General features: G+C 43.7%; 1 protein-coding gene across 8 annotated transcripts in view; it reads left to right on the top strand.

Moving 5' to 3' along the window:
- Positions 1-26,287, top strand: part of LOC105007749 (transient receptor potential cation channel subfamily M member 2) — a 78,873-nt gene that overhangs the window by 36,338 nt on the left and 16,248 nt on the right. For 2 of the 8 annotated variants that reach the window (XM_034289131.1, XM_034289135.1), the window contains 10 exons: positions 8,862-8,980; positions 16,757-16,979; positions 17,397-17,568; positions 17,887-18,067; positions 18,863-19,044; positions 21,238-21,370; positions 22,010-22,100; positions 24,417-24,504; positions 24,592-24,743; positions 25,338-25,399. In XM_034289131.1, coding sequence (XP_034145022.1) covers positions 8,862-8,980; positions 16,757-16,979; positions 17,397-17,568; positions 17,887-18,067; positions 18,863-19,044; positions 21,238-21,370; positions 22,010-22,100; positions 24,417-24,504; positions 24,592-24,743; positions 25,338-25,399 — 1,403 coding nt within the window. Of the gene's footprint in view, positions 1-8,861; positions 8,981-16,756; positions 16,980-17,396; positions 17,569-17,886; positions 18,068-18,862; positions 19,045-21,237; positions 21,395-22,009; positions 22,101-24,416; positions 24,505-24,591; positions 24,744-25,337; positions 25,400-26,287 lie in introns of those variants that run through there. The other 6 variants (XR_004574942.1, XM_029115956.2, XM_029115955.2 and 3 more) reach the window with 6 other exon arrangements.

Genomic DNA, 26,287 nt, shown 5'->3' with positions numbered 1-26,287 from the left:
TCCATGCCTGCCTTATGACTGCATCCTTCACCGCAGCATCCAGAAATCTCACTATAATCGATCTTGGTGGAGCTGTTGTATCTTTAGGTTTGGCCACCAGTGACCGATGTGCCCTTTCAATCTTAATGTCCAGGTCTGGTGGTAGTTTAAGTTCCTTCTGGAGTAGGTCTTTGACAAATCCAACCATATCTTTCCCTTCACTGCCCTCCTATTATTGTTTCGTCTCAGTCTGTTTTGGAGGTCATCACATTTTGCCGACAGGTCAATATCCCGGTGTAGCAGGTATCTCAGCGCCCTGTGATGTTGCATCTCCTCACCCTCGGCCAAACAGACTCTCTCCTCCATTCTCTCTTCGTGTTCCACCAGCTGGTCCTTTATGTCCAAAATAGTATGTTCCACCCAGCTAAGGGCCAATTGAGTGTGGTTGTGTCCGTCTTGATTTTCTTTTCAGAGTTTTTTTTAACTCCTCCAGTATCGTTGAATCTGACTGACACGTGTTGCTGCTAGCCTTGGTTTTGCTAGTTGGGCTCGGTGGATTCTGCTTATTATCATCTTTTTTCACTGTGAGGGTTTATCCTGTCTCTTTTGACAGGCGGGGGAACTCATGGTTCATGAGTTTATCTTTTACGTTTCAGCGTCAAAATATTGTAGTTGTCGCTCTTATCTTTAATTTTGTCCAGCGGTGCTAACTTACAATGCTGCAAGCACACCCATGGAATCACCAGAAGCCCCAATATTCATTTTCTACAGAACAAACATGATAAAATATAAGCTTTCTTCTGGCTAAAAAAATATTTAGACATAGTTAGCTAGCTATCTTTATTTTCAGGTTTTATCTAACACACATTACAGTAGCTTGCTTGTTAGAACAATAAGTAGTTCCTATGGATGTGTGAAAAAGTGATAAAGAAGTGAATGATTTGAAAGGAAGAAAACCTGCTAAGATGATTTGCAAATGATCACCAGACTGTCTGCAAGTAGTTAGCTGCATAATAGACGAGCCACTACCAGTCAAGAATGGTGTGTAAGTAGGTAAGGTTCTTGGTAACAATTTTCACACCACAGGTGGCAATTTTATTTCTTCAGTTTAGATATACACTGATCAGCCATAACATTATGACCACTGACAGGTAAAGTGAATAACACTGATACACCCATCAGCCATAACATTATGACCACTGACAGGTGAAGTGAATAACACTGATACACCCATCAGCCATAACATTATGACCACTGACAGGTGAAGTGAATAACACTGATACACCCATCAGCCATAACATTATGACCACTGATAGGTGAAGTGAATAACACTGATACACCCATCAGCCATAACATTATGACCACTGATAGGTGAAGTGAATAACACTGATACACCCATCAGCCATAACATTATGACCACTGACAGGTGAAGTGAATAACACTGATACACCCATCAGCCATAACATTATGACCACTGACAGGGGAGGTGAATAACACTAATAATCTCGTTATCATGGCACCAGTCAGTGGGTGGGATATATTAAGCAGCAAGTGAACATTCTGTCCTTGAAGTTGATGTGCTAGAAGCATAAAAATGGGCAAGCGTAAGGATCTGAGCGACTTTGACAAGGGCCAAATTATGATGGCTAGACGACTGGGTCAGAGCATCTCCAAAACGGCAGCCCTTGTGGGGTGTTCCTGGTCTGCAGTGGTCAGTAATTATCAAAGGTGGCCAAGGATCATTGATGAACGTTGGGAGCGAAGGCTGGCCCGTGTGGTCCGATCCAACAGATGATCTACTGTTGCTCAAACTGCTGAAAAAGTTAATGCTGGTACTGATAGAAAGGTGTCAGAACACAGTTTGTTGTGCATCACAGTTTATTGTGTATGGGGCTGCGTAGGCGCAGACCAGTCAGGGTGCCCATGCTGACCCCTGTCCACTCCCAAAAGTGCTTACAATGGGCATGTTAGCATCAGAACTGGACCACGGAGCAATGAAAGAAGGTTGCCTGGTCTGATGAATCACGTTTCCTTTTACATCACGGGTGTGTATGCGTCACCTGGAGAACACATGGCACCAAGATGCACTATGGGAAGGAGGCAAGCCAGCAGTGGCAATGAGATGCTTTGGGCAATGTTCTGCTGGGAAACCTTGGGTCCTGCCATTCATGTGGGTTTTAGTTTGACACGTATCACCTACTTAAGCATTGTTGCAGACCATGTGCACCCTTTCATGGCAACGGTATTCCCTGATGGCATTTGCCTCGTTTTTAGCAGGATAATGCGCCCTGCCACAAAGCCAAAATTGTTCAGGAATGGTTTGAGGAATACAACAACGAGTTCAAGGTGTTGACTTGGCCTCCAAATTCCCCAGAACTTCATCCAGTCGAGCATCTCTGGGATGTGCTGGACAAATAAGTCTGATCCATGGAGGCCCCACCTCGCAACTTACAGGACTTGGATCTGCTGCTAACGTCTTGGTGCCAGATAACACAGCACACCTTCAAAGGTCTAGTGGAGTCCATGCCTCGACGGGTCAGGGCTGTTTTGCCGGCAAAAGAGGGACCCACACAATATTAGGCAGGTGGTCATAATGTTATGGCTGACCGGTTTAAAGCCATGGTTCCTAAAAGTGTGTTCAATATTTTAATTAAAATGTGTAATTATTTGTATATAATGTCATTTATGTTATGTATGATCATGGTAAGAAAGTGGTAGACCTGAACCAACAGGCAAGGAGGGAGAGAAAGAGGCCACAAACCAACAGGTAAATCATTGATTAGTGCTACGCCAAGATAGACTGTTGATCTGTCATCATGTAAATCAATCAGTCATTGAATAAGAATGGGGGATTTAGGCTTGTAGTTGGTAATCTGTTGGAGGCTTCGCCAAAGAGAATCAGAGTTGTTGGTCAAGAACTGTTGTTTTACTTTCTCTCCATACAGGCACTTGTCGTCCTTCACTGCTTTACCAAAGCTGTATTTAGCCTCTCTGTAACGGTCTCTGTCCCCGCTACTGAATGCCACCTCCTTTCCAAACACAGTCATCTGAGTTTAGCTGTGAACAAGGGTTTGTCATTGTTGTAACTCACCCTGGTCCGTGTTGGTACACACCTGTCCTCACAGAAGCTGATGTATGATGTCACAGCATCAGTGTACTCATCCAGACTATTAGAAACATTAATACACAGCATCAGTGTACTCATCCAGACTATTAGAACCATTAATACACAGCATCAGTGTCCTCATCCAGACTATTAGAACCATTAATACACAGCATCAGTGTCCTCATCCAGACTATTAGAACCATTAATACACAGCATCAGTGTACTCATCCAGACTATTAGAACCATTAATACACAGCATCAGTGTACTCATCCAGACTATTAGAAACATTAATACACAGCATCAGTGTACTCATCCAGACTATTAGAACCATTAATGCACAGCATCAGTTTACTCATCCAGACTATTAGAACCATTAATACACAGCATCAGTGTCCTCATCCAGTCTATTAGAACCATTGATACACAGCATCAGTGTCCTCATCCAGACTATTAGAACCATTAATACACAGCATCAGTGTACTCATCCAGACTATTAGAACCATTAATACACAGCATCAGTGTCCTCATCCAGACTATTAGAACCATTAATACACAGCATCAGTGTCCTCATCCAGACTATTAGAACCATTGATACACAGCATCAGTGTCCTCATCCAGACTATTAGAACCATTAATACACAGCATCAGTGTCCTCATCCAGACTATTAGAACCATTAATACACAGCATCAGTGTCCTCATCCAGACTATTAGAACCATTAATACACAGCATTAGTGTACTCATCCAGAGGCTCCACAAAACAATTTTCGCGACAGAGCGGCTTGCTTCTACCAGGTGTCGTAGTACCCATATTGGACGGAGAGAGAGAGAGAGACCTTCTTGTGTAATTGCTCTCTTTCTCTCTCATACACATGTAAAATTACTACTGTCACATTTACAAACCTAAATTAGGAATGCAACCAAGCTCAGAACTAGTGTGCCTACAGGGCCATACGCAAACATCAATGAGGTCAACACCACTGAAGGACACCATGAAGTGTAAAAGACAACTTTTTAGGGATATAGATCCATTCTATGACAACAACCTTAATAGATAAGCATGGACACACTGACACTCGTCATCATCTATATCAATCAATCCAGCACAAAAATATGAGCAATGCACGGACCAGCACCACAAAGGCAGGATGATAAAATATGCTTTCACACACCAAGGCTGAGGGCTCACTTGAAGAGAAAGGTGGCATGGCAGTTCTTCCTCTGGGCAAACCTTTCAATGACTTTGGGAATTAAGTAATGTAGCTGCTGAATCAGCTGGCTTTCGATGGACAACAAGGCTAATGCGTTGAGTCGCGGCTGTCCCATGGTATTACGAGTGAAGGTTTTTACCCTCTTCAAGGTGGAAAAGTTCCTCTCTGACTCGGATGTCGTCATAGGTGTTGTTATTATAATTTTCAGCAGAGTGATGGTCTCAGCAAAAGCCTCCTCTAGGTTGTTCTCATGAATGGATCTCAACAGGGACAGGGCCGTCTTACCAGTGTGATGCCCAGTGTGGTGGTACAGAGTGGTCCACTCAGACTTAAACTTTTCCTCGTTTCCTAGAGGCCATAGCTTCACCGCACAGTCAAGCTCAGATGGGAATGACAGGACAAATTGTGGGAAGAGCGAGCTGTCAACCAGCATCGATCAGGTGGTCACTTTGTGAAAACCTCTGCTTCACCTGGGAGATGACTGTGTTGCATCCTACATCACCGGCGCTGTGTTGGTTACTCGTTCACTTGTCGGCCTGGCTCGTCTGTTCGATCGTGAACAGTGGCAGCCCATTCATCAGTTTGCTTCCGCATATTCTGGATATTCTCCTAGAAACGGGTGAGCGCACTGCTAATCCCAGATGCACCGATGCTCCGTTTTTGCAGAGTGTTTTACAAACCCGATTCCAAAAAAGTTGGGACACTGTACAATTGTGAATAAAAACAGAATGCAATGATGTGGAAGTTTCAAATTTCAATATTTTATTCAGAATACAACATAGATGACATATCAAATGTTTAAACTGAGAAAATCACTTCAAGGGAAAAATAAGTTGATTTTAAATTTCATGGCATCAACACATCTAAAAAAAAGTTGGGACAAGGCCATGTTTACCACTGTGTGGCATCCCCTCTTCTTTTTATAACAGACTGCAAACGTCTGGGGACTGAGGAGACAAGTTGCTCAAGATTATGAATAGGAATGTTGTCCCATTCTTGTCTAATACAGGCTTCTAGTTGCTCAACTGTCTTAGGTCTTCTTTGTCGCACCTTCCTCTTTATGATGCGTTTTCTATGGGTGAAAGAACTGGACCGCAGGCTGGCCATTTCAGTACCCGGATCCTTCTTCTATGCAGCCATGACATTGTAATTGATGCAGTATGTGGTCTGGCATTGTCATGTTGGAAAATGCAAGGTCTTCCCTGAAAGAGACAACGTCTGGATGGGAGCATATGTTGTTCTAGAACTTGGATATAACTGTCAGCATTGATGGTGCCTTTCCAGATGTGTAGGCTGCCCATGCCACACGCACTCATGCAACCCCATACCATCAGAGATGCAGGCTTCTGAACTGAGCGCTGATAACAACTTGGGTTGTCCTTGTGCTCTTTAGTCCGGATGACATGGTGTCCCAGTTTTCCAAAATTAACTTCAAATTTTTATTTGTCTGACCACAGAACACTTTTCCACAGTCCATTTTAAATGATCATTGGCCCAGAGAAAACGCCTGCGCTTCTGGATCCTGTTTAGATACGGCTTCTTTTTTGACCTATGGAGTTTTAGCCGGCAACGGTGAATGGCACGGTGGATTGTGTTCACCGACAATGTTTTCTGGAAGTATTCATGAGCCCATGTTGTGATTTCCATTACAGTATCATTCCTGTATGTTATGCAGTGCTGTCTGAGGGCCCGAAGATCACAGGCATCCAGTATGGTTTTCTGGCCTTGAGCCATACGCACAGAGATTGTTCCAGATTCTCTGAATCTTTGGATGATATTATGCCCTGTAGATGATGATAACTTCAAACTCTTTGAAATTTTTCTCTGAGAAACACCTTTCTGATATTGCTCCACTATTTTTCACCGCAGCATTGGGGGAATTGGTGATCCTCTGCCCATCTTGACTTCTGAGAGACACTGCCACTCTGAGAGGCTCTTTTTATACCCAATCATGTTGCCAATTGACATAGTAAGTTGCAAATTGGTCCTCCAGCTGTTCTTTATCTGTACATTTAACTTTTCCGGCCTCTTATTAATACCTGTCCCAACTTTTTTGGAATGTGTAGCTCTCATGAAATCCAAAATGAGCCAATATTTGGCATGACTTCTGGCATAAGGAAGAAAAATAATTCCAGCGTCTGCAGAAAGGCCCGGTCCTGTTTTTTTTTTGACAGGCCGTATACCTCACTTATGGTGGCCTCATCCCATCCTGGTTGTGTGCGTATGTCCTCCATACACAGGAGCAGTGCAGTGCGGTTTTCCCAAACTGCATTGACAGTTCTACTTTGAAAGTTCCATTGTACAGCGGGTGGCCTTGGAATGCGTCTCAGTGTTGCCTCAGCAAGTGCCGCAACACGTTTTGGAGCGCCAGAGAAAAAGGTGGCAAAAGCAGTTAAATCTGCAAAAAAACACCTTCAGGATGCTGATCCTTGCTGATCAAAGTTGCTGCAAGGTCAGGTTCAGCTGGTGAGCATAGCAGTGAACAAACTGGGCATGTGGGTATGTCTCTCATTAGCGTCTGTACCCCTCTGACATTTCCACTCATTACAGCCGCACTATCATAAGTCTGAGTGATCAGCTTTTCTCCCAGCTTTTCTCCCAGCAGTGGTTCCAGCACACCCTTGATGCCGAGTCCAAAAACCTCTCTGTCACTGTATTGTCAGGCAACATGTATCGCAACACAACCACCATTTGTGATTTACAGGAGACATCAGTTGTCTCATCTGCCTGTATGGCAACAAATTATGTCTCGTCCACTTGGTTGGTCTCGTCCACTTCCCTGTACACTTCATACATACAGTCTAACAGTTCATTTTGTATAGTGCTAGATGTCCCTTTGAAGATTGGCTGAGCTTCATAGTGCCTCTGAAGTCTCGAATCGCCCTCAGACAATATTCCAGGATTCAGGTGGTCCACGATTGAGAATGTACCTGTTTTCCTCCACCTGTTTGTTATGCTGCTCAATGGAGCGCCTGTATGCACTGTTAACTTGGGCTGTGACATTTACCCTTCCAAGTAAGCCCAATTTCACAGCATTGTCCAGACGACTCCCGCTGCTCTCATGTTTTGCAGTCCTCTCAGAAGGATGTTTCAAATCTTTGTAACCTGTCCTCAACCAAGTACCATCTCCACCAAATAGCAGACATGGAAAACAGAAGAGAGCCTTCTTTTGTTTGCTAACCGTTAGCCACTTTTTCTTCAAAAACTACTCCACGTTAAACATGCGGTTACTTTTACCAGCAGTTTGAGTGATTACAATATCACGTGGCTGATGGGCACCAAGTCGCTTTACTTCAAGTTTCTCCTCCAAAGGGTTAAGGGTTTCAAACCGGTGCTCGAGTATGAAATCCACTTTATTCATTTTCTCAAGTTATCTGGTGTTTGTGAAGCTAACAAGCTAGCTAAGACAATATACCCTCCTCGCTCTTCTTGCTGACTAATGTTGGCACCAGACAGAAAGACAGCCAATTAGGTCTGAAATACGAAATGACGCTGTAGTGGGGGTATATTGTCTTATCTACATTGAACAAACTAACATTCTGAACATGCGTTTTTGTGGGGATGTGCCCCACCTGCCCCTAATGACCAGTCGTCCCTGACCATGAAGTGGTCTGAGAGTCCCAGAGCAGTCCAGGGTACAGTGTGAAAGATATTGTTTATTGTAGTGTAGCAGTGAACAAAAGTATTTGTTTCTCTGGTCAGAATTTTTATAAACTGTTTATATTTCAGGAGTTCGTGGCTTGGGTTTGTGATGGTAATTTTATCCATCAGAACTCTTTAAGAAGGAAGTACAGAGACGAAATACTCTTGGCACATTCTAACAGTTTTATTAATATTTGCAAATATGAGAGACGCGTCAAACACTTAGATACATAATCATCCGAGGAGTCTCTGACTCAAAAATGCACAATCCGTATTTATTACATAGAAAAAGGGGTGTGGTAAGATGCTGCCATCTGTCTTGTCACATAAGAGTTCACCCAAAGGGCGGGCTGTCCCCCCCCCACATGGGTAACCTCATCAACTCTAGGAGCAGACTCACAGCACCTGGACAAACAACAGAGACACTAAAGGGTTATACAGATGGGCAGATTTACGATTAACCCTATAATCTGCTGGTGCCGGTCAAGGATGCCCCCCTAGGACAAATACCAAATCCCTCTCAGCATCTCTAACTAGTAACTCATTCATTCTCACATCCAAACAATGGGACTCACTCAGTCCTTTAAACAGTAAGAATGCATCAGGTTTCAGAATTTCCACAACAAGTTACCTTTGTTGAAGTCACCAAAAACAATAAATAAGGAGTCTGGGTATGACTGCTCCACCTGGAGAATCTGTTCAGCCAACTGCCGTTGTGTATCGTGCACATTGGCTGACGGTGGAATGTAAACACCGACCAGGATAAATTATGAGAATTCCCTCGGGCTGTAGAAAGTTTCTCGTTCTCCATACTGCCAGGCTCCCTATGACCGATGACTGACACTCCAGGTTGAACCAAAGTATCATTACATGTTCAGTTGAATAGGTGCTGATGCTCCTTATGTCCTGTTTTGTTTCTCCAGTTGTTCCATGACCCTGATGGCTTTCCGTTCAATAAGAAGGCTAAGATGTACATCAAAGACATGTGGAACATTCTAGATGTTCTGTCCATCCTACTCTTCATCATCGGGCTGGTTTTCAGGTGAGCTGCGCACTTCTTCCTCCTGTTTCTTCTCATTGGTTATTTGTTGGACCCCCCCAACCCCATACACAGACAAATATAAAAAAAACACCTTGCAATCTACCACAACATTGTGTTCTTGTTAATATGAACCAACGTCAACATTTGTCCCCAGGTGTTATTTGTCATTGATCTACTTGAGGGATACGTTACTTTGGTCTGTGTAAGCACATGCAGACCTACATGGTTCTCTCTTCTTCTTAATAATAATAATACATTATATTTATATAGCGTTTTTCAAGGTCCCAAAGATGCAATACAAAATGAACATGGAACAAAAACACACAAAAAAATACCATGAGAAAACAAAGAAAATCAAGAGAAGGGATTGGGCATGGCTAGGGGTACTTGATTTTGAACAGATGAGACTTGAGACGTTGCTGGAAGATGGGGACAGTCTCAGAGTCAGGGTTGGTTTTGGGGAGAGAGTTCCAGAGCCTAGTAGAAACCCTTGAGAATGTCCTGTCACCAAAGCCTTGGAGCTTGGACTTGGGGATTATGAGTGTGTAAGTTGATATAGAAGAAGGTCAGAGGGGTAGTTAGGGGTGATATTGTTTAGGGCTTTATATGTCAATAGGAGGACGATGTAGTCAATGAGTTGGGAGATCGGAAGCCAGTGTAGCTCACAGAGGATAGGGCTGATATGTTGCCAGGACTTGGTGTGAGTGATACGTCTGGCCACAGAGTTTTGAACCATTTGGAGCTTATGGAGGGATGTAGATTTGATGCCAGTGAGTAGGGAGTTGCAGTAGTCAAGACGGGAGGTTATGAATGCATGTATTAGGGTTTCAGCAGCAGGACGGGAGAGGGAAGGTCTGAGTTTGTCAATTTTGCGGAGATGGAAGAATTAAGATTTTACAGTCCATTTAATGTGCTGATCAAAGGAGAGTGTAGAGTCTAGAATGATCCCAGGGTTATGTGTGTGGGGGGATGGAGGAACATTAGTGTAATCGATGCTGAGAATGAAAGTGACAATTTTGGTCAGTGTGGATTTGGTTCCAATGAGTATGTGTTCTGTTTTGTCACTGTTTAGTTTGAGGTAGTTTTCCTTCATACATGTTTTTATTGCAGTCAGGCAGGATTCAGTATGGGTCAGAGGTGGGTTGGTAAGAGACTTGGTTAGATACACTCACCTAAAGGATTATTAGGAACACCTGTTCAATTTCTCATTAATGCAATTATCTAATCAACCAATCACATGGCAGTTGCTTCAATGCATTTAGGGGTGTAGTCCTGGTCAAGACAATCTCATGAACTCCAAACTGAATGTCAGAATGGGAAAGAAAGGTGATTTAAGCAATTTTGAGCGTGGCATGGTTGTTGGTGCCAGACGGGCAGGTCTGAGTATTTCACAATCTGCTCAGTTACTGGGATTTTCACGCACAACCATTTCTAGGGTCTACAAAGAATGGTGTGAAAAGGGAAAAACATCCAGTATGCGGCAGTCCTGTGGGCGACAATGCCTTGTTGATGCTAGAGGTCAGAGGAGAATGGGCCGACTGATTCAAGCTGATCGAAGAGCAACTTTGACTGAAATAACCACTCGTTACAACCGAGGTATGCAGCAAAGCATTTGTGAAGCCACAACACACACAACCTTGAGGCGGATGGGCTACAACAGCAGAAGACCCCACCGGGTACCACTCATCTCCACTACAAATAGGAAAAAGAGGCTACAATTTGCACGAGCTCACCAAAATTGGACAGTTGAAGACTAGAAGAATGTTGCCTGGTCTGATGAGTGTCGATTTCTGTTGAGACATTCAGATGGTAGAGTCAGAATTTGGCGTAAACACAATGAGAACATGGATCCATCATGCCTTGTTACCACTGTGCAGGCTGGTGGTGGTGGTGTAATGGTGTGGGGGATGTTTTCTTGGCACACTTTAGGCCCCTTAGTGCCAATTGGGCATTGTTTAAATGCCATGGCCTACCTGAGCATTGTTTCTGACCATGTCCATCCCTTTATGACCACCATGTACCCATCCTCTGATGGCTACTTCCAGCAGAATAATGCACCATGTCACAAAGCTTGAATCATTTCAAATTGGTTTCTTGAACATGACAATGAGTTCACTGTACTGAAATGGGCCCCACAATCACCAGATCTCAACCCAATAGAGCATCTTTGGGATGTGGTGGAACGGGAGCTTCATGCCCTGGATGTGCATCCCACAAATCTCCATCAACTGCAAGATGCTATCCTATCAATATGGGCCAACATTTCTAAAGAATGCTTTCAGCACCTTGTTGAATCAATGCCACATAGAATTAAGGCAGTTTTGAAGGCAAAAGGTGGTCAAACACAGTATTAGTATGGTGTTCCTAATAATCCTTTAGGTGGGTGTATATTTGTGTATCATCAGCATAGCAGTGGAAATTAAGGTTGAAGTTACGGAGGATTTGACCAGGGGGAAGGATGTAAATGATGAAGAGTAGGGCCCAAGTACTGAGCCCTGGGGGACACCTTGAGTAACTGTGGTTTTAGGCTGAGTTTAGGCCTTTGAGTAAAATGTAATGGTTTTGGTTAGTGAAATAGTAATTCAGCCAGGAGAGTGCAGTTCCCTCAACATCCTGCCCCTCCAGCCTGGTGAGCAGAATCTGGTGGTTAACGGTGTCAAAGGCAGCACTCAGGTCGAGGAGAATTAGGATGTTGAGTGAACCAGCGTCAGTAGAGAGGAGAAGGCCATTGACAACTTTGAGGAGTGCAGTTTCTGTGCTATGTATTGGCCAGAAACCAGACTGAAGAGGCTCATACAGATTATTTTTGAGCAGGTAGGTTTGGAGCTGTGAGGCAACAATTCTTTCAAGAGTTATGGCCAGGAAAGGAGGTTGGAGATGGGGCATATATTGTTATGGATGGTGTTGTCTAGTCCAGCTTTCTTTAGGATGGGGGTGACAGCAGCAGCTTTGTAGCAGGAGGGGACAATACCGTTGGAGAGAGAGAGGTTGACTATGCTTGTGATGTGTGGACAGAGAGCAGATAAGGAGGCTTTAATCAGGACTGTGGGAAGAGGATCGAGAGAGCAGGTAGTATTTCTGGATGTCATTATGAATTTGTGATGTAAGGGGAAACAACCAGACTAAATGAGGAGAGGTCAGTCCTGGGCAGCAGGTGGACAGATTTGGAGGTTAACAGTAGGGGGTGCTGTGGTAGATAGTGAGGAGTTTATTGTTGTTATTTTGTCTTTAAAAACTGCAAAAAACTGTTTAGTGTTTAGTCAAGTTTTGCCTAGAGTTAAGAACAGAGTCCGGGAGTTCATACAAATCATTGGAAGGACCAAGATGGCGCCGGTGTATGTGGCAAGCCGTCTGCTGACGCCTGTATATTATAGTACGTTCATATCAATGTGGTTGCTGTTGGTATGGGGACAAATTGCATCAACTTTGTTAGCATATGACCGGCAAACACTTTTAAATTTACGCATATCCACCGAAGCAAGATGGGATCAAACACCTGCACGTTACTCACCTCCCCCCTTCCTGACGGAGCTACCGGTGGGGATATATTGGGTACCACCATACTATGCCCCGGTAAACAGACGTCGGAAGAGACGGGGTAAGCGTGGCGGCCTGACCGTCAGGCTCAGGTTCCTTCTGCGGACAAGCAGTAAGCGGATCACTGGGATTGATCGACCTGAGGAAGATGGGGATGGCCGCTCCTACACGTCGTGTGCGGGCGGGGACGACTATTTTTGGAATATACCTGTTCTAACAAGCGTGGGAGATCGGTGGATCTCTGCTGGACAGCGCTCGCCTCACCATCGCCGTCACGGCGTTTCGGCTCATCTGCTCCGACCGCTACGCAGGACATTGCGACAGGCAGAAGATCCTGTACAGCTAAGGATGGCTCTCATTAACGCGAGGTCGGTGGTAAACAAGACTTTTATTATCAGAGACTTCTTCACTGCTCGAGCACTAGATTTCCTATTTATTACTGAAACATGGCTTCCAAGTGGAGACTTAACCCCGTTTTCGGAACTGTTGCCGCCCAAATGTAAATACCAAAATACCCCACGCTCTGTAAAGAGGGGGGGCAGGTTGGCTACAATTTTTAAAGACTGTTTTAAATTTCGGACCATAAAAAAATCGGCCTACAACAGCTTTGAAGTACAGCTGCTTGTCCTAGACTCTAGTTCTCCTATTGCTGTTGCTGTGGTCTATAGGCCCCCAAAGCCACATAAAGACTTTTTAAATGAGTTTGCTGACCTCGTAGGAGGTATTATGTCAAACTTTGAGAACATTTTAATTATGGGGGATTTTAATATTCATATATGTTGTCCCCAAAATTCAATTGCTAAAGAATTTATTAATTTAACTGAAGATTTTGACCTAGTGCAGCTGGTGAGTAGACCAACACATATAAAGGGGCACACCCTTGACCTTATTTTTTCTCATGGGATACTGCTGAGTGAAATTGAGATATGCGAACATAGGGTTATGATCAGAGAAACTATCACATTCAATATGCCGCTAGCACTTAACCCTATAAATCTACATAAAACTGTCTTGAAGACACGTAGAATCACTGACGCTACTTCTACTACTTTTGCTGAAGCTTTTGAGGAGCTCTCAAACTACCCTGAATTTGCTTCACCAGATCTGAACCCGGACGAACTATTATATAATTTTAATTCCATTTGTAGTATAATTTTAGATGATATAGCACCGTTAAAAACAAAAAATCAAAAAACATCCTCTGAACCATGGGTAAATAATACCACCCGAACCCTGCGACAGATATGCAGAAGGGCCGAGAGGAAATGGAAAAGAGACAAATTACAGATCTCTTACGAGATGCTTAAAGATTCTCTTTTTAAGTATCAAAATGAGTTGAGAATGGCCAAATCAAAATACTTCTCTACTCTCATAGATAAGAACTACAACAATCCTAGAGTTCTTTTTAAGATTATTAATAATGTCACAAATCCAGTTGTGTCCATCTACCCAAGTGAGTCAGTGGCTATGTGTGAGCGGTTTTGCAAATTTTTCATAGACAAGATAGCTGAAATTAGAAATAACATGCATGTGATCACTGGCGCCCAGGCAGGCCAGTTGAATTTCACCGGCAGGCTAAATAAGTTTATACCAATTACTATGACTTCTTTAAATGACACTGTAAAGCAGCTAAAACCTACAGGATCACCATTAGACACTATCCCGGCACGATTATTAAAAAAAGTGTTTAATGTAGTGGGTACAACACTTCTACATTTGGTAAATAAATGCCTTGAGTTGGGAGTCATCCATGGTCGACGTCCGCGATCCCGCGGACAGTGCTAATTTGCATAAATATTTCGAAAAATAGATTCTCCATAATCGTCCGATTCCAATGGTATATTATTTGTAGCCACTTTCCTGAAGCGTTCCGTGTATAATTGGGGTTTTCCGTGTATAATATGGGTTGTATAGTTGTATAGTTTGGGTTGCTATGAGAACTTTTCACCAGGCAACGACATTGCCTATTCATCTTAGAAAGGCTCATTTGTACATCAGTATAAATATTACAAGCGTGTACATCACTATATATGATGTTTTGAACCATAATACATCGTTTGTATTATATATAAGATATAAACATTTATATTTAGTCAAAATAGTAGGGGGATGTTCTTGAGTTTTTGGGAAGAAGTTGGTAATTTTTCTGAGTTTATAAAATATATAAGTCCAAACGTAACTAGCGATCTAGTGCTAGTGCCGTTTTGAGTCATTACACCTATTACATGGGATTTTACATTCAATCTTATTTATTTCATAATGTTTTATTTCTAGGTAGAAGAACCAAATTTTTTGGGGGTGCCTATATTTTTTACCTTCTATTATATTATTTTCCATTATTTTCAACCCAATTACAGTGTAATTTGATAGTAAAGGCATGAAAGTATGAGGAAATACCATTGACACAAAATCTCATAATGCTTTCAAAAAAAAATCTTGATGCTGAATGGCAGAAATGTTTTTCCGAAAAAATTTTTTTGCCTGTCAAACAGATGAGTTTTATAAATAGTGACCCAGAAGTCTGTTTTTATGTGTTTTTATTGTAGCCAGAGGGGTTTCTATTAAAAGGATACATCATAATAGGTTGTATCTGTTACAGAAATGAATCTAGGACCCAAAATGTCCCACTAGTGAAATCCGGCCGAAAGCCCCATAGGCTACCAAGGGCAGTGCAACCCATACTAAAGAGGCCAAATTTAGACCCATTTGACCTATCAAATTTCAGACCTATTTCACATCTACCATTTGTAACAAAAATTTTAGTTAAAGTAGTTCTAAGTCAGCTCCAAACTTTTTTAAACGAAAACAAAATTTTTGACATATTTCAATCCGGTTTTAAACAATTTCACTCTACTGAAACGGCGCTTGTAAAAGTGCTAAATGAAATTTTTATAGCCACTGACTCTGGAAACTCAGTAGCACTGATACTCCTGGATTTAAGTGCTGCCTTTGATACGGTAGACCACAACGTTTTATTATCTCGTTTAGAACACATAGTGGGCATTAAAGGCACAGTTTTAAATTGGTTTCAGTCTTATCTTACCAATAGGAGTTTTTCAGTTAACATTAGTAACCACCGATCTTCCTCAGCAAAATTAATGTGTGGAATTCTGCAAGGTTCCACACTGGCTCCGATGTTATTTTCTCTATACATGCTTCCTCTGAGTACTATTTTTAAAAAATATGACTTGAATTATCATTGTTACGCAGACGACACACAAATATATTTTCCTCTTAATAATAATCAAACACAGATCGCTGCTTGCCTTGAGGAGGTGAAAGCATGGATGTCGCAAAATGTTCTTAGTCTGAATGAGAAAAAGACTGAGGTTATGGTGTTTACATCTTCCAGTCTACATAACACAACAAATATAAATCTTGGTACACTGACACCATATGTGAAGCCATATGTAAGAAACCTGGGAGTGGTACTAGATAGTGCCCTAAAGCTTGATAGACAGATCAATCAAGTTGTGAAATCATGCTTCTACCAGCTACGAACCCTGGTAAAAATTAAATCTATACTATCTAATTCGAACTTTGAAAAAATTATACATGCTTTTATCACCACAAGGCTAGACTATTGTAATTCACTTTATCTGGGGATCAATGAATCATCCATGAACCGTCTTCAAATAGTCCAGAATGCCGCTGCAAGAGCTCTGACGGGAACGCGGAAAAGAGATCACAACTCCTGTCCTCAAGGCACTTCACTGGCTACCAGTCTGCCATAGAATTACTTTTAAAGTTTTATTACTAGTTTTTAAATCACTACACGGGATGGCTCCATCCTACCTCAAGGACTTACTGACTGTTCATCAACCATCAAGAGCTCTTAGGTCTGCAAACCAAGGCCTTCTGGTGGTCCCTAGAACAAAACCTAAGACCAGAGGAGACCGAGCTTTCTCCATTGCTGCTCCTAAACTGTGGAATAGCCTCCCTGTTGAAATCAGAGCTGCACTAACCCTTGGCATTTTTAAAGTGAGGCTAAAGACATTTTTATTTGAGCTGGCATATGCAAATAATAGTTGAGGAAATTGTCCTGGTGCTGTGTATGTATTGTTAAATTCATCATGTGTTATTTTCTTTATTGTTATCTGCAGTTGTCTCTGTACAGCACATTGGTCTACGGAAGTAGTGTTTATTTGTGCTTTATAAATAAAATAAATGAAATGAAAAATATTGAAGCTATTCATTATGTTCTTGCAGACTGACCATCTCACTGGTTCTCTCTTGCAGACTGGCCATGTCACTGGTTCTCTCTTGCAGACTGACCATCTCACTGGTTATCTGTTGCAGACTGACCATCTCACTGGTTATCTATTGCAGACTGACCACCTCACTGTTCTACGCAGGGAAGGTCATCCTGTGCATTGACTTTATAATCTTCTGTCTTCGTCTCATGGCCATCTTCATTGTCAGTAAAACCTTAGGGCCCAAGATCATCATCGTCAAGAGAATGGTGAGAGGATGGATTTATAGACATTTCTTACTAATGTTCTGCCTGGAACCAAAAAAGGTTCTTATACTTCAAAAACAGCATTAGTGTAATATGTGCACCAAACACAGCATTAGCATAATATATACACCAAACACAGAATTAGCGTAATATGTGCACCAAACACAGCATTGGCATAATATATACACCAAACACAGCATTAGTGTAATATGTGCACCAAACACAGCATTAGCATAATATATACACCAAACACAGCATTAGCGTAAAATATACACCAAACACAGCATTAGCGTAATATGTGCACCAAACCCAGCTATCCATCTATGTGGTGTTTCTGCTGGACCTCGGTCCACAATAAACTGTTAAACTACTGGTACTCTTCTGTTATTCTACTGTCTGTAACAACATTGTCTCCTCCAGATACTGGATATGTTCTTCTTCTTGTTCCTGTTGAGTATCTGGGTGTTAGCGTTCGGTGTGGCTAAGCAGGGCATCCTCATCAACAATGAGGACAGACTCAACTGGATCGTCAGAGGAGCCGTTTATGAACCCTACCTCATTATCTTTGGAAATATGCCCTCTGACATTGACAGTGAGTCATCTCGTTCAGTTGTGTGAACAGGAACCATCCTCAGCTACGGGGCTGTACACCCATCAGCCATAACTTTATGACCACTGACAAGTGAAGTGAATAACACTGATAATATTAGGCAGGTGGTCATAATGTTATGGCTGATCGGGGTATGTTTTAGTTTCTGATTGTATGCTGTTTAAGTGACCTCGTCCCAGACATCTTTGTGTTATTCTCAACTCCATCACTGTCACTGCTTTTACTTTGTCAAGCAAAATCTGGCAATTCAACAAGAAGTTGGTATGAGAGCATAGCTACTGTTTGTTCTCTCTGCCCCAGCCACCCAGTTTGACATCAGTGCCTGCACTGTGAATGGGACTGACCCTCTGAAGCCTAAATGTCCTGTACTGAACGAGGACCAGAGGCCAGCGTTCCCAGAATGGCTGACTATCATCCTGCTGTGTGTCTACCTGCTGTTTGCCAACATACTACTGCTTAATCTACTCATTGCCATCTTCAAGTAGGTGCCACTAATTAATCAATCAATAAATCAATGTCTAAGTAATTTAGCCGATTAACTTGTATCTTTATATTCTTTGTTTCTCTATCTTCTGCCTTCCTTTCTCTGTCCTCCCCTCTTCCACCTCCCCCTGGCCACTCTTCCACCTCCCCCTGGCCACTCTTCCACCTCCCCCTGGCACCTCTTCCATCTCCCCCTCACACCTCTTCTACCTCCCCCTCACACCTCTTCTACCTCCCCTGGCACCTCTTCCACCTCCCCCCGGCACCTCTTCCACCTCCCCCCGGCACCTCTTCCACCTCCCCCCGGCACCTCTTCCACCTCCCCCTCACACCTCTTCCACCTCCCCCTCGCACCTCTTCCACCTCCCCCTGGCACCTCTTCCACCTCCCCCTGGCACCTCTTCCACCTCCCCCTGGCACCTCTTCCACCTCCCCCACCTCCCCCTGGCACCTCTTCCATCTCCCCCTCACACCTCTTCTACCTCCCCCTCACACCTCTTCTACCTCCCCTGGCACCTCTTCCACCTCCCCCCGGCACCTCTTCCACCTCCCCCCGGCACCTCTTCCACCTCCCCCCGGCACCTCTTCCACCTCCCCCTCACACCTCTTCCACCTCCCCCTCGCACCTCTTCCACCTCCCCCTGGCACCTCTTCCACCTCCCCCTGGCACCTCTTCCACCTCCCCCACCTCCCCCTGGCACCTCTTCCACCTCCCCCTGGCACCTCTTCCACCTCCCCCTGGCACCTCTTCCACCTCCCCCTCGTCCACTTCTTCTCTGTCCTTCTCCTCCAGCTATACTTTCCAGGAAGTTCAGGACAACACAGACAACATCTGGAAGTTCCAGAGGTACGAGCTGATCAAGGAGTACTACAGTCGGCCTGCCCTCCCACCTCCCTTCATCCTCCTCTCCCACATCTACATCTTCATCAGGCGCTTGGTGCTACGAAAGCCTCTCCAGGGTCACCAGACCTTCAGTGAGTTCTGATGCCTAAAGAGGCGGTTTCCCGGACAACGACTGTCCTGCACAGAAAAATACTTACAACCCTGTTTCCAAAAAAGTTGGGACGCTGCATAAAATGTAAATAAAAACAGAATGCAATGATGTGCAAATCATTTAAACCATATATTCTATTGAAAATATTACAAAGACAACATATCAAATGTTGAAACTGAGACATTTTATATAGACATTTTATTTGATGTCCAGAAAAGCTGGGACAGGTGGTTTGATGTTTGCTCCGTAGTCGACCGGAAGGCCCTGCAACGGGTGGTGGAGAATCGACCAGCACATCACTGGTACCCAGCTCCCAATCATTGTAGACCTCCAGTGCAAGCGGTGTCTGTGCAGGGCGCACAGCACTACCAGGGACCCTTCACATCCAGGTCACAAACGGTTTGCTCTAGACCAACTGACAAGTAACCATCTAGACCAACTGACCAGTAACCATTTATACCAAATGACAAGTCTCCATCTAGACCAACTGACAAGTAACAATCTAGACCAACTGACATGTCTCCTTCTAGACCAACTGACAAGTAACCATTTAGACCAACTGACAAGAAACCATTTAGACCAACTAACAAGTAGCCATCTGAATCAACTGACAAGTAACAATCTAGACCAACTGACAAGTCTCCATCCAGACCAACTGACAAGTAACCATCTAGACCAAAAATATCATCAGGGACCCTTCACATCCAGGCCACAAACGGTTTGCCCTCCTCCCATTCGGCAGGCAGGACAGGTCTCTCCATTCTTGTACCAGCAGGCTGAGGAACAGTTTATTTGCAATTGGGGCAAATTGAAGGAGTAGGGTAGCATGTGCAACTGAAATGCTGAAGTTCATGATCATCTTTTTCTCTAATTGCAAAGTCCCAGGGCATGAAATTCAAAATGGGCATGTATTTTTCCAAAATCAATGACATTTCTCTGTTTCAGCATTTGATATGCTGAACAAGTAAAGACCAAATGACAAGTAACCATCTAGACCAAAAATATGGAACATTCAAACGTGTAAAGACATTTTGATGGTCATCATGTGGAAAAAGGCTTAGAATTAGGAATTTCAGAAACCAGGTTGTACATTCTCCCCTGAGCTTTCTGTGCATCTAAACAAAAATGAATCTGTTCTGGAAACATGCCTCTAAACTATGAATATACTCTGGTCTTTCTAATGTATAACCTCGATCAATGTATTCTGCTTCATATGGTGTCTCCTCCAGTCCTCATATGGTGTCTCCTCCTGTCCTCATATAGTATCTCCTCCTGTCCTCATATGGGGTCTCCTCCTGTCCTCATATAGTATCTCCTCCTGTCCTCATATGGTGTCTCCTCCTGTCCTCATATAGTATCTCCTCCTGTCCTCATATGGTGTCTCCTGTCCTCATATGGTGTCTCCTGTCCTCATATAGTAACTCCTCCTGTCCTCATATGGTGTCTCCTGTCCTCATATAGTAACTCCTCCTGTCCTCATATGGTGTCTCCTCCTGTCCTCATATAGTATCTCCTCCTGTCCTCATATGGGGTCTCCTCCTGTCCTCATATGGTGTCTCCTCCTGTCCTCATATAGTATCTCCTCCTGTCCTCATATGGTGTCTCCTGTCCTCATATAGTAACTCCTCCTGTCCTCATATGGTGTCTCCTCCTGTCCTCATATGGTGTCTCCTGTCCTCATATAGTAACTCCTCCTGTCCTCATATGGTGTCTCCTCCTGTCCTCATATGGTGTCTCCTGTCCTCATATAGTAACTCCTCCTGTCCTCATATGGTGTCTCCTCCTGTCCTCATATAGTATCTCCTCCTGTCCTCATATGGGGTCTCCTCCTGTCCTCATATGGTGTCTCCTCCTGTCCTCATATAGTATCTCCTCCTGTCCTCATATGGTGTCTCCTGTCCTCATATGGTGTCTCCTGTCCTCATATAGTAACTCCTCCTGTCCTCATATGGTGTCTCCTGTCCTCATATAGTAACTCCTCCTGTCCTCATATGGTGTCTCCTCCTGTCCTCATATGGTGTCTCCTGTCCTCATATAGTAACTCCTCCTGTCCTCATATGGTGTCTCCTCCTGTCCTCATATGGTGTCTCCTCCTGTCCTCATATGGTGTCTCCTCCTGTCCTCATATGGGGTCTCCTCCTGTCTTCATGGTGTTTCCTCCTGTCCTCTTCAGAGGAGGAGCTGTCTAAAGAGGAGGAGGAGGAGTTGTTATCCTGGGAGTCCTTTATGAAGGACAACTACCTACAGTCCACCAGACAGCAGCACAGCCAGGACATGGATCAGCGCCTCTCAGAAACTGCTGACAAGTAAACATCTAGACTAACTGCCAAGTAACCATCTAGACCAACTGACAAATAACCATCTAGACCAGTGTTTCTCAAGCCTGCTCCTGGGCACCCCCCTGCCCTGCATGTTTTAGATTTCTCCCTGTTCTGTCACACCTGATTCAAATGACCAGCTCATTATCCAGTCCTTCATGAGCTACATCAGCTATGTGAGGGCAGGGAGAGATCTAAAACATGCAGGGCAGGAGGGCGTCCAGGATCAGTGTTGAGAAACACTGACCTAGACTAATTGACAAGTAACCATCTAGACCAACTGACAAGTAATCATTTAAACCAACTAACAAGTAACAATTTAGTCCAGCTGACAAGTAACCATTTAGACCAACTGACAAGTAGCCATCTAAACCAACTGACAAGTAACCATTAAGGCCAACTGACAAGTAACCGTCTAGACCACCTGACAAGTAGCCACCTAGACCAAAAATATGGGACATTCAAACTTGTTAGGACATTTTACTGGTCATCATGTGGGAAAATGCTTGGAATTAGGATTAAGGGTTAGGGTTAGATTTAGGTAGGGTTAGGATATTTATTTGTATATGAATAAACAAGTTTCCCCCAAGTATAATAAAGCAAACCAAATGTGTGTTTGTCTTGTAGGGTTGACATCATGACAGAGATGCTACAGAGGGAGAACAACCTGAATGGAACTGTTGCCATGGGAAAGAGAATAACCAGACTGGAGGATCAGGTACTGACCCCTTCATCACTACACTGGCTGACTGACTGTATGACTGACTAGCTGGCTAGATGTCTGACTGGCAGGCTAGATGACTGACTGACTGTATGACTGACTAGCTGGCTAGATGTCTGACTGGCAGGCTAGATGACTGACTGACTGTATGACTGACTAGCTGGCTAGATGACTGACTGGCAGGCTAGATGACTGACTGACTGTATGACTGACTAGCTGGCTAGATGACTGACTGGATGACTGACTAGCTGGCAGTGGTTGGTGAGGCTGAGGTGAATCTCTAATAAACAATAACAGTTTATTGTTTGCCAACAGAGAGATATAGTGAATGGACTATATAGGATAGGGGTCTACTCACTTTTGTTGCCAGCGGTTTAGACATTAGTGGCTGTGTGTTGAGTTATTTAAGGGGACAGCAAATTAAAAAAGCTGTACACTCTCTAATATACATTGTAGCAAAGTGTCATTTCTTCAGTGTTGTCACATAAAAAGATATAATCAAATATTTGGAATTATGGCCAAATTTGTATTTCTATTGTATTTTTTCCAATTCATTAACCATTTAAAACAAATTCTGTAATTCATTATTTTTTAGACTTCTATCTTGTCAATGATCTCAAGGCAGCTGGGACCATAGTCACCAAGAAAACAATTGGTAACACACTACGCCGTGAAGGACTGAAATCCAGCAGTGCCCGCAAGGTCCCCCTGCTCAAGAAAGCACATGTACAGGCCCGTCTGAAGTTTGCCAATGAACATCTGAATGATTTAGAGGAGAACTGGGTGAAAGTGTTGCAGTCAGATGAGACCAAAATCAAGCTTTTTTGGCACTTGCCGTGTTTGGAGGAAGAGGAATAATGCCTATGACCCCAAGAACACCATCCCCACCGTCAAACATGGAGGTGGAAACATTATGCTTTGGCGGTGTTTTTCTGCTAAGGGGACAGGACAACTTCACCGCATCAAAGGGACGATGGACGGGGCCATGTACTGTCAAATCTTGTGTGAGAACCTCCTTCCCTCAACCAGGGTATTGAAAATGGGTTGTGGATGGGTATTCCAGCATTACAGTGACCCAAAACACATGGCCAAGGCAACAAAGGGGTGGCTCAAGAAGAAGCACATTAAGGTCCTGGAGTGGCCTAGCCAGTCTCCAGACCATAATCCCATAGAAAATCTGTGGAGGAAGCTGAAGGTTCGAGTTGTAAAACATCAGCCTCGAAACCTTAATGACTTGAAGAAGATCTGGAAAGAGGAGTAGGACAAAATCCCTCCTGAGATGTGTGCAAACCTGGTGGCCAACTACAAGAAACGCCTGACCAGATGATAGCCTGCAACTAATGACGTCCAGTCACTACCCACAACCCCATCCCTTCCTCCTTCTCCAGACCACCTCTGGAGGCCTCATTCCTAACCTCTATCATCATCTCTGATCACTGCCTGCGTCCCTCTGACTTGAACATGATCAGAGTTGCTCACCTCCTCAAGAAGCCAAAATAGACTCTACTGACATGAAAAAACTATAGACCAAGATCCCTTTCTTTGCTGTCTCCAGCCAACTCTTTCCTCTATCAGAACATCTCCTGGCTTCCAGTTGAAGCTTGTATCCAGTACAAGGCCATGTGCTTGACTACGGAGCAACAAGAACTTCTCCCTACCTGGGCTCTTTAACTGGCCCTTCTGTTACTTCAGGGCTCTTGGCCATCCCACCCCTGTGGGAAGGCATCTCCCGATCTGCTCTGGTCAAAACTATTTTCTGCTTTAGCACCCCAAAGATAGAACCAGCTTTACTTTCAGGCTAAGATAGCAAAGTCTCAGCACATTTTCAGAAAACATCTGAAACCCCATATTTTCGAAGAGTACCTAAACAACTCCACAGACCCCCTCCTTTCTTTCCTGAACTAATACTTGCTATGTTTATTATTTGTATTGTTTTCCTTCCAGCAACGGTCTTTGCTGATAACTAACTAATTTAGTACAATGCATTGACTGCTACTGAGTTGTGTGGTTGTTCCACCTAGCTGTCTAAAGATGATTGCAGTTACAGTAAGTCAGGTCCTAAAGAATCTATTAGAGACGCAGAAAGAGGCTCTCCTAAACTAAGTCCCCTTACAGTATACATGATTCATAAAATCACATAACTAAAAAAATACTATTTTGGTAAAAGAACAAAATGCTGACACTTTCCTGCAGACTGTAAAACAAATTAATTGCACAGTGCTTAACAGTCAAATGTTTGGACACTGGATAATTGAATGAATCCCAGGTCAGGAGTTAACACATCCAGGACATGCATTACGGTTCTCTGTCCAGGTCTCCCAGTCAGCTGAAGCTCTCCAGTGGATCATGGATGCTCTCAAGTCCCAGGGTTTCAACGCTATAATTGACGCCCCACAGCTGGGTCAGTTGCAGTATATGCTTAACTACTCCAGATGTCCTTGTCTTACATGACAACTAACTTGTGTAAAATGTGTTTTTCTCTCTCTAGCATCACCAGGTAAACATTGCAAAGATGAATCTGCAGATCCAAAGACAAAGGAAGTGGAGAAAAAAAGTTACCATGTCAATGCCCGGCGCCTGGTCTACCCTGGCAGTAACATCACTCGCTTCCCTGTTCCTGAGGAGAAGGTGCCCTGGGAGGTGCCTGACCTTAATGACTCATAGTACTGTTGCTGAGGAAAAGGTGCCCTGGGAGGTGCCTGACTTTAATGACTCATAGTACCGTTGCTGAGGAAAAGGTGCCCTGGGAGGTGCCTGACTTTAATGACTCATAGAACCGTTGCTGAGGAGAAGGTGCCCTGGGAGGTGCCTGACTTTAATGACTCATAGTACCGTTGCTGAGGAAAAGGTGCCCTGGGAGGTGCCTGACTTTAATGACTCATAGTACCGTTGCTGAGGAAAAGGTGCCCTGGGAGGTGCCTGACTTTAATGACTCATAGAACCGTTGCTGAGGAGAAGGTGCCCTGGGAGGTGCCTGACTTTAATGACTCATAGTACCATTGCTGAAGAACACTTATCCCTAGGTAGTGCACTACATGGATTAGTGTGCTGTTTTAGACACACACTAAATTACTGTAGTTTGGCTGTTAATAAATAATATATATGCTTTGCTTGAGTTTCATTGTTAGGACTTACCTGAAACAGCAGACATTTTCATGGTCCCCATGACTTCCTAAGGAAACCCTGTTTTCTGGGTACAGGTTTCAATGAGAACACATTTTTTTTTTTTTGCAGGTTGAGTTCAGCCTTTACAGTCCTCCTGTTCTGAATGAAGATGGACAGGTGCAGAGTGATAGGTGGGTTGGCTTCAAGAAGCCTGCTGTATTTTTTTGCTTTCTAATGTTTTCCCCCTTAGATTAGAACCCAAATTGTTTCTGGTGTTGTGTTTCCCCTATCCAGTCCTTGAATTCCGCAAACAACTATTCGTTTTGTGGTAGCCCCAGGCAAACTCATCGGACTCCACTGATCAGTGGCTTAAATGTTAGTTGATGAGTTGAATCTGATTGTCTGGAGCAGAAAACTGGTGCACCGCTTGATTTACCAGAGGACTGGTCTGCCTAATATTATATATACTGCTTACCGAGGCTATCATTTTCTGATCAAAAACACTTCTGTAAAAAGTTTTTTTAATTAACTGTATAGATTATCCTCAAAAACAACATGAAAAACTCAATTATCTCTATCATGATCAGATTAAATAAAAATAAATGTAACTTGAAAATTATTGTAACTGAAGCAATGGGATCCAGGGAGGTTTATACATTATGACCACCTGCCTAATATGTTGTTAGTCCTCTGAGTGCCACCAAAACTGTGCAGACCCGCTGAGGCCTGGACTCTACAAGACCCCTGAATGGGTCCTGTGGTATCTGACACCAAGACCCCTGAAGGTGTCCTGTGGTTTCAAGTCTTGTAAATTGCAAGGTGGAGCCGCTGTTGATTGGACTTACTCGTCAAACACATCCCAAAAATGCTCAATCAATACATACATACATACATCTTCCGCTTCATCTGGGGCCGGGTCGCGGGGGCAGCAGTCTAAGCAGGGATGCCCAGACTTCCCTCTCCCCAGACACTTCCTCCAGCTCTTCCGGGGGGACACCGAGGCGTTCCCAGGCCAGCCGCAAGACATAGTCCCTCCAGCGTGTCCTAGGTCTTCCCCGGGGTCTCCTCCTGGTGGGACG

The sequence above is a fragment of the Esox lucius genome, chromosome 20, assembly GCF_011004845.1.
Source record: "Esox lucius isolate fEsoLuc1 chromosome 20, fEsoLuc1.pri, whole genome shotgun sequence".
NCBI lineage: Eukaryota > Metazoa > Chordata > Actinopteri > Esociformes > Esocidae > Esox > Esox lucius.
This window is presented reverse-complemented; position numbering and strand designations above follow the sequence as displayed.